A 9766-nucleotide genomic window follows, 5' to 3' on the forward strand; every position below is an offset into this window, starting at 1 on the left:
TGCTGAGCTTCTTTTCAGTTAGTTTTCTTCTTTCTGCCCATTTTTCTCTGCATCTTAAAAAAAAAATTACATTTTTGGTACAAAAGTAATTTGTTTGTGGCATCTCCACATCTGATTGAAGAGAAGCTCCTAACACAACATATGCAACAGATAAGTATGTAGAAAAATCAGCAGTCACACCTTAAAAGACACATGCCACACTAGTGGGAACTTCCAATCTTCTTCTTTCTGTTCCACAGGTCCCATGCAGAAATGAAAATTATGATACAGCTTCTTTCCTTCCCTCACATCAATGTCTGAAGACTAAAGCCATCTTAGGACATGTTTGAGTACTAGTCTATCCTTGTGTGCTCAGAAAAAAACTGGGAATAAAACTGGTAATTTTCTTTCTAGGGCAATGTTTAATGAGTGAAGTATAAACAAGCTCCAATATACCCAGTGACTGATGAGATTTTGGCAAAGCATACTGGTGATTATTGGTTATCACTGTCCCTTTTCTGAGTAGATGGTGGAAAAAAAGAGGCAGGCTGTTCATTTAACATCCATGTCACTGTCAATAATATATAGAAGGTTGATTTCTTTCCTCATGTTGCCATATCCTTCCTCTTTTCCTAAGGTTGATGTAGAAGTCACATTTACTCACCTCTGTGGTTGTCTCTGAAGATGTACATTAAACAAAATGAAATCTGTTGATGAAAATCATCTGAGAAATGAGCATTTGCCATGCATTAATTTTAATGTTGTTTTCTTTAAAAATACCTGCAGGCCTTATAATTTCTGAAGTACATATTAAACCAACATGTACATGATTTGCCAGTGTTTCTTGAAGTATTTGGTTAATTATCTTCACACAGGAGACATCAAACCCAAGGTATGCTTTCTTTTCTGAATGATTAAGCCAAGCTTCCCATAACATTTCACTAGCAAGCAGGGCTATGACAGACTGCTGACAACAAAGTGAAATCTGCTGTGAAAAAAAACCACAAAAAAATGGGAAAAGAAGAAAACAATGACCCCAAAGATGTTCAAAGAAAAGGAAAAGCCAAGATTCAACTCAAAAGAAATATAGGTTATTTTGATGGGGTAAGTTTTATTGTAGGATCAATTGTTGGAGCTGGGATCTTTGTGTCTCCCACAGGGGTGTTAAAACATTCCTTACTCAATGTTGGCGTTGCACTAACGATCTGGACCGCATCTGGGCTGGTTTCTCTGATGGGTGCCCTCTGCTATGCGGAGCTGGGAACCGCTCTGCCCTTCTCCGGAGGAGAGTACAGCCACATTAAAAGAGGCCTTGGATCCCTACCCGCCTTCGTGTTTATCTGGACAGCAACGTTCACCAAGCCAGCATCAAATGCTGCTCGAGCCTTGCTGTTTGCTGAATATGCCACACAGCCATTCTATGGCATTTGTCCTGCACCAGATGTGCTGAAGAAGTGCTTGGCCTTGGCCGTTCTCTGGTCCCTGGGGATTTTAAATGGCCTCAGCGTCAAAATGTCTGCGTGGGTGCAGACAGTTTTCACTCTGCTGAAGATGATGGCCTTGTCTGTGATTGCTGTTGGTGGCATAGTTCTCCTCGTTACCAGGCAAAAGGAGAGTCTGGCCAGGTTTGAGGACATGTTCAGCTCAGAGATCCCCAACGCCTCACAGATTGCCGAAGCCTTCTTCCAGGGGCTGTACGCGTACGGCGGCTGGTGGTCCCTCAACTACATGGCAGGTATTCTGCTCCTCTTCTTTAGATTTAGTTCTGCAGTTCTCATTCTTGTGTTCCTTAGCTTGTTTTGGGAGAACTTGTCTCTGCTTCAAGACCACAGGGTCCTTCTCATTTTACGTAAGTGTTTGTTTGGGCTGGTAGAAGAGGCGTTGTTCCTCTCCAGGAAAAATTCCTGCTTTTTGTGCAGAATGAAGCTGACATTTTCAAGAAAGTACAAGAGAAATCATAATAGTTAATTTTTTTTTCATACATTAAATATTTGCATTTTGTCTTTCTCAGTGTCCATGTAGTGTATTTTTAGGAAAGTATCTAGTTATCCATGCCAAACTATGTGTGCATAGGTAATTTCTGTTTAAATATCTGTGCCTTATCTGTGGTTATGCAGCTGGTTTGAACATGGTCAAATTAATTTTGAGTTTTGTTAGAATGTAGTAATTTTATGGGATATATTTTCCTGGGAAATATTGAAGTCCAGTAGAGGGTAAAGAGAGGTCTGTGCAAGGTGGCATAGATTTTTTCATAGAATTTGTACTCCATTTTAAAATTCAAAAGGTTTTTGAATATCTGTTTACTTGCCTATTCTGTATCTGCTGACATATGGCAGTAATAAACTTTTTCATTAAAGCTACAGAGGTGATGTTCATTATGTTAGGTATTCACATCACAAGTTAAATAAATAGAGTTTTATAGTATCATCAGATTAATGGAATTATATTGTAAGCAAGCGGATATTGCTGTTATATCTTTAACCATTTGTGTCCATTGACCTCTGTCATGTAAAACATTAAATAAATGGAATGTGTTAAATGCATACCACAAAGTTCAGTGGTGAGGATAGTGTGAAAATTTGGTTAATGTTTAAAAACCTGACTGTTGTCTTTATAATCCAGGTACTCCAGCTTTAAAAATAGGCTGCAGTTTAAAAAAATGTATATAAATCAGTAAAGTGTGGTTTTGAAACCTTAGGTATTCCTTAAGGACAAGTACTTGGCTTTGTAAGCCTGAGAAAATGCAAGACTTCTGGTAAAATACAGATTTATTCTGATCAGTTAGCAGTACTAATAAATGCCATACATTGGGCAGCACAGCTGTTTAGATAGATGTAACATATGCAATTTTTTCAAACTGACCTGAGTTTCCTATGCTTCAACAATACCTTCATTTCTGTGAGCTTCAGCTGATGCATCAGGTGTCAGCTGGCTGGCAAGACTGCAATAAACAACAAAACAAATGGCAAGATAAATGTAAATTGGATATTTTGGTGATTATTCTCTTCTGAGCTCAAAATTACTAAGTGTATTTTTTATATCTGAAATAAATCCCAAATTTTCTGATAGTATCTGAATTTCACTATTCAGATGGTCCTTCAGTCTTGTCTCCATGCACTACAGCCAGCACAGGGATCATGGCTCAAGGCTGATGTCCTGAGCAGAAGATAGAAATCAAATGTAAAGCAGGAAGCAGATTTCTGTCTCCTAAAAAGAGTTTAAGTAAGCTGCACATTTCACTTTTCACTTCTTCCCTCTTATCAGTTATTTGCTGGTAATACTCAGGAAATTGTCAGTAAATGCTGAGGGAAGTGGGAAGTGGTGAGGGAACAGGAGGAAGGAGTGAAAGAAATTTAAACAAACCTTTCTGATTGAGATGAGGGTGATTGAGATTAAGCTTCTGGAAACCAGCTCCATCTTTTGCTGGGACTGTGACATGCCCAAGAATGTGTGCCTGTGTCTGAGTTATATACCTGCAAAATTCAGCTTTTTTCTTGTTTGGTAAGAGTAGTTCTAAGCTATCAGGCTTAGCACTAAACAGTTTTCCTCCACCATCTTTTCCCTGGAAAAGATGATAATAATCAAAATCCATCTGGGAATGGCCCCCTTTTAAAGCCACTGCATTATTGCTCTTATGTCTATACCTTTGGTTTTTTCTGTTACTTCTGATATAAAAGCAAAGAGAAAGGTTTTGAGTAGAAATATGCAAATATGCTCACTAAGTTTAAGATCAGGATTCATGAGGTGACATGAGAATAAATAATGTGACTTAAGAGTCTCATGTTTAAGCTAGTGATTTTCAGGTAAGGCTACTTGAAAATTTTCTACCAAATCACTTTTCTAATGTAAGTCAAAGATGTGATTAATCAAATCAAAGGGAAATTATCACTCATTTTTATCATTTTGTGAATCAATCGGTTCTTCATCCAGCCCTCCTTCCAAAATAGTTAAAAATAGCTAAGTAAAACAATATTGTTTAAGAATCTTTGATATTAACCTGTTTGAGAACCACTGTAGGACTTCACAAGCAGAGAATTTAGCAGCCATGATTAGGGATTGGGGCAGGAGTTTGGCATCAGTTTGTCAAACTGCACAGCTTCACCACTGAAAAACACTTGCAGAAGCTACACTGCTTGCTTCATTTGTTGTTTTAAATTGTATTTTTCAGAGGAGATGAAACGTCCCAGCAGAAATATCCCCTTAACTGTGATGACTGCTGTTCCTGCAGTAATTGTTTTTTATCTACTAGTGAACATCTCATATCTGACTGTCCTCACACCTAAGGAAATTGTCTCCTCAGGTATGTATTTAATATTTTTTTAATTAAAAAGAACTGGCCCATTGACAAATCCATCTGATGTCAATGCCCTGGGTTACTTCTGCTCACCTAACTTCCCAGTCCAGAAATTTGGGTTCATTTTCCTTTAACAGAGAATTCTTTAATTTTAATGTATGACACAAATTGGATGAATGCAGGCAGATTGTTGAAATTGTTGGCTTTGTCCTACACTGTCTAAAAAGAAATCAGAAGTGTATTAAAACCTGGAAAATAAGGTGAAAGTCAGGTCCCAAGTATAGAGATGATCTTTGTTTTCCTTTGTTTTATAAAGAGATAGTTTTAATCCTATCTCTTCCTTCTTTCTCTGTCTCATTGAGTCTCAGACTAAAGCCATCACTCTTTAGGAGGTGGACAAGTCTAACACGTTCAAGAGTACAGAAAAGACTATGGACATAAAAATGTAGCCATTTTGGGTGTGTATTATTCATGATAAATACTGTGACTTCTCAGAAGAGTCTATACAAAATCCAGTGTGTATAAACCCTTTCTCAGATCCTGTATCAATAAACTGGCCATGTAAGGCTCCAAAGGGAACTATATTTCTCCTTGACTGTCCAAGCAGCACATTTTAAATTCCACGGTAATGACACTGAGCTGTCAGACCTTGCCTACAGGCCTGACAAAAACCATACCTCATTTGAATGGATCAATCTTTTTTTTTCCTATTATAAAAGCTCACTAATATAAATGAGAACAGTGTACCAGTCACTCAGTAACCTCATATTGTCGCTCAGCCACTGTCAGGCTGTCTGCTGGGAGACTTGGATCATTTGTATGTTACAATGAAGGAGGCAGCAAATACCAGACTGTCCATGAACTACAGCTGCCAGCTGGCATGACCAGCTTCATGCATACCAGGGGAACTGTGTTTACCTATGCCAGCTCAGAAGATAACCTTAAAATTATAGCCTACTTCCTACAGTGCACAGGACACTGCAAGACCCATGTTCCTCATGGCGTTTGATTATAGACCCACTAAATATTGTTCTCACTACAATATCAGCTGTAGCTAATCTCCAAGCAATATTGAATATCTCTTGTTTAGAAACAATCTTTCACATTTCCCAGTTCCACCCAAAGCAAAATCTCATTAATAGCACATTTGTTGACTCATCTCTGACTGTAGATGTGCTCTTGTTGGCAGTTTCCTGTAACAGCAGATTGTGTCAGCACCATGGTTATGTCAGGGATCAAGGAGTTAATTTTCTTTCCTTGCCCAGGTGTCTGTGCTTGTGATGAAGGATGTGAGATGTGACTCACTCCTGCTGGGCAGTCCATGACTGTGGTATTGGCCCCAGCAGGTTTCCCTGGCTTGCTCTGGCAGGCAGCACTCGTTGCTGTCATCCTCCCAGGAAATGTTTAGTTCCTGAATGAAATACCTTTAGGATTGGATTAGTGTTTGACTACTGCAATGAAAAAGCAGTCATTGCTGGTAAATAATAAGTGCTTCTTGTATTTTAAGTTTTTTTCCTGTTGAGTCTGTCACTTATTCAGAAGACGGTCTTTGTACTACACAAATTCTTTGCTTTCTTGCAGTTGCCGTGGCAGTCACCTGGGCTGATCGAGTGATCCCCTCTGTTGCCTGGATCATTCCTCTCTCTGTTGCTGTCTCAATATTTGGTGCCCTCAACTGCAGCATGTTCACACTCGGTCGATTAAGCTATGCTGGAAGTCAGTCAGGACATTTACCTCTTTTAATATCCATGCTTAATGTCCACTCCTGTACACCAGCACCAGCCATGATTTTTTCAACCACCATTGCATCCATTTTTATCATCCCCTCTGACCTTATTATGCTAACAAATTACTTTGGATTTTCTGCCTGGCTTATGACTGGATTGACTTGTGCAAGCCTGATTGTACTTCGATACCGGGAACCTCATCTACACCGACCATACAAAGTAAATGGATCTAAATTAAAAATATTTTTATATATTATTTTTTGAGTCCTGGGTAGCATGCAAAAGTTATAGAAGAAGTGCAAATCTAAAGCGGATAGTCACAAAATTACAAATAATAATCTCAATGCCTCATTTAAGCCTCATTTGAAAATTTTGCTTCACTGTAAAAAGAAGAGAAACAAACAGATGGTCTCTGCCCCAGAGAAGGTGAATACATGAGATGGTTCTTTGCAGAATGGGGGAGATGTGCAAACAATGTGGAACCATACCAGTGTGGAGCAATAACAAGAACAGTTTAGGACCCATTGCCCTTTAGTTCATTAAACTTCGATCTGCTCTCATCTTCCTTGACATAATCACAGGCATTAAAGATAGGTTGAATTTCTTCTTACTCCAGCAGTCAGAAAGTTTGGGTTAGAAGTGCATGTTCATTGTGAAGGCTTCCAGGCACCCAGCCCTGAGTGTCTTATGGGAACCCACATTATCATATGTGATAAAAATGGATTCCCAATACTGCCTGTCTCTCCCCCTTGACAAAAGAAGGAGCCTAAACAAATATTTTTAAAAAGATTCCTCTCTTATAGGCAATTTGAGTCAGATGACTCTTGTCCTGGGTGAATTTATAGCAGCATGAGAGGTGGTACTGTACTGTGACAAACACATTGTTACTCTAATGAATGAGGCAAAAAGTCAAGTTGGTTCGTTTATTTCCTAACCCACTTTTTTTTCCTTTCTCTTACAGGTGTTTTTACCAGTTCCATTTATGATGGTGGCAATGTCTTTCTTCCTAGTTCTAGCTCCCATGGTCTGGTCTCCAAACATGCAATATGTTTATGCTTTCCTGTTCATGCTTGGAAGTCTCATTATTTATCTGCCCTTTATACATTTTAAATTGCATTTTCCATTTCTTGATAAAATTACTTGCCACCTACAGCTCCTGTTAGAAGTCTGTCCTGCTGATGGACCTGCTGAGGGCAAATGTGAATAATGGCAGATATTTAATCTCAGTACAACTAAGAGCCAACAGAGGATTTTGTTTAACTGAGGCTATAAACAGGACAATTTAGATGTTGGTGTGATACGTAGGTGTGCGTGCATGCATATACATTTATAGATGTATACACATATATTGCAAACATGCACATACATGTATGTATGGGCACAGAATCACAGAATGAACTAGGTTGGAAAAGACCTTTGACACCATCAAGTCCAACCTATGACCAAACACTTCATCAAAGAAATCATGGCATTAGTATAAGTTAATATGTATATGTTTGTATAAATACATAAATATATATGTATACTATTTTAATATGTCCAAAGGATCTCTCTTAAACTTGCAAAATCTGTAAAATGCTCTCTGCTGCTCCTGAAAACACAGTTAAAAGTTGCTTAGAGTCTTGCAAAAATGGAAATAAGACTCAATCACACAAACACAAATAATTATCAGTATTATCATACAATAAGTGAATAAATACATAATAGCATAATTATAAAAATACACTCACACTTTGAACTAAATTGTCTGGATTATTCTTAGTTTGCAGTAGCTCATTGATTAGAACTTTTGGTTTTAAAGACTTTATATTTTCTTCATCTGCTACTTTTTTTGGCATTAATTTATTTTTAATAAAAGACTTTGAAGACTATCATAAAGTTGACTGATCATTTTAAATAGCAAGAAAATTTGACATGGTGCATCTTAGCTATTTTAGAACAACACAAAAATTCAAGGTGAAATCTTACAATGCATCAAGACAATAAAAATTATTTATCCTTTTCATCACAGAAATAAAAGCCAAAGATATGTAGATTCCTTTATTAAATCATTTACATCTTAGCATCAATATTACTTTATTCCTTGTTTTAGTTTTGGTGTTATTGAGAAGTAAAAGCTTTTTTCAGCCCCCTTCCCTCCATTTAAATTTTGTTTATGAAAACAAGACAACTGAATTCTTTTTTCTTCTTATAATTGGGCCATATAGAGTTCATGGAATATTTAATCTTAAAAATAAATTAAAAGTACACACAAACCATCATTTGGAGGGGATTATTAATATATGCTGCCATTTTTATAATTACAATAGAATTACAAATATAAAGTGATTTTCCAAATCTGGCAATGAAAGATCAGCAACACAACCAGCAGATGGCCCCAGCTGATCACTCTCCACCGTGATCTCTCTGGTCTGATGGGTGTTGTATTGGTGAAACTGTCTTACAGGGCACTGTATTATAACACAGTGGAATGAAAAAATCTTGCTACAATACTCGATTCACTAAAGTGTAACAATTTTGGAAATAACAATGACAAATAAAGAATTCTTCATAGCTACCCAAAGTCTAGGGTGGCCATCAATAAAACCAGGAATCAACTGAAGGTTTAAGAGGATTTGACTTTGCACTGGAATGAGCCCCCAAATTAAAACAAATATATGTAGCAAGCGGCTTTTCTCAAGGTGATAATGGACACAGAATGAAAATTTGAAGAAAAAATTATACCTTTTAACAAGCTCTATGAAGAGAAGTTCATACAAATGAGGACTGCAATGTATACTGTGAATGTATACTGTGAACTGGAGACTGGATCCTGCTGAATGCAAGAAAGGAATCAATGTTTAATTTCACTTAATAGTGCTATTGGAAAAACATTTCTCTTGCTGTTTAAATTCAAAACATTATGAGACTCATCAACATTGTAGAGGAGTTATATTTTAAAAACTGAATTGTAAATGGAAGAAATTATTGTACTGTGACTAAAGCATCCATCAGTGATTTGTAAATACAGTTGTGGCAATGCCACAGATTTTCAAATGAACTTTCAAGTAATTTATTTAAATCTATATTTTAATATGTAAAAGAAAAGTGGAAGTTTTAAGGAAAAAAAGTTTATGTAACAATAATAATATATTGTACACCAAATGATTAGAAAAAGCAAGCATCGGGGGAAATTACTCACTTGGGTGTGTTATTTCCATGTTATTTCTTATCTTCTTAAATAGATAGTTTGTCAACTATCTATTTAATTCCCTAATGAGTTGGGTACCCACTGATAACATATGTCAGGGTATGTTTGTGTAATTGGAGCATGTATTTGTTAATGATACAAACTTCAAATATAAAGGTTTAGCCGTTCCAGTCAATCAGGGAACTCAAAAGTCCCAATGAAATTTAATATTAAATAAATTGCTTTTATGTATCTTTCTGGAATATGAAGTAGATAGTTTTTTTTAAAACAAAAATCTACGAAATGGCACATAAATGTACAAGATGAGAAGATTTAGAATAGATCAGAATTAAAAATGTCCATGCAAGTTTAAGCCCCTCTGCAAAGGCATCTTTCAATGGCCTTGCATTATTAGATCATAAACTGTTCTTTCTATATACCCTTACCTCATTTATTGGAATGAATGGATGGTGCCAAATAATTCACTATCATATTCTCCCCATTTCAGCATGTGATCTTGCATTTTGTTTATCACTCTATGCTCAAATGCTGCTCTTGACAGACATTGTTGATATCTTACAGACTTTTTTATGGTGT

General features: G+C 36.8%; 1 protein-coding gene across 1 annotated transcript; it reads left to right on the top strand.

Moving 5' to 3' along the window:
• The first annotated feature begins 990 nt into the window (after positions 1-990).
• SLC7A13 (solute carrier family 7 member 13) lies at positions 991-7207 on the top strand. The gene is made up of 4 exons (XM_058040319.1): positions 991-1714; positions 4148-4279; positions 5855-6219; positions 6962-7207. The coding sequence occupies exons 1-4, from the start codon at positions 991-993 to the stop codon at positions 7205-7207; spliced, it is 1467 nt and encodes a 488-aa protein (XP_057896302.1).
• The last annotated feature ends 2559 nt before the right edge of the window (positions 7208-9766 follow it).

Source organism: Melospiza georgiana, chromosome 1 (genome assembly GCF_028018845.1).
Source record: "Melospiza georgiana isolate bMelGeo1 chromosome 1, bMelGeo1.pri, whole genome shotgun sequence".
Taxonomy (NCBI): Eukaryota; Metazoa; Chordata; class Aves; order Passeriformes; family Passerellidae; genus Melospiza; species Melospiza georgiana.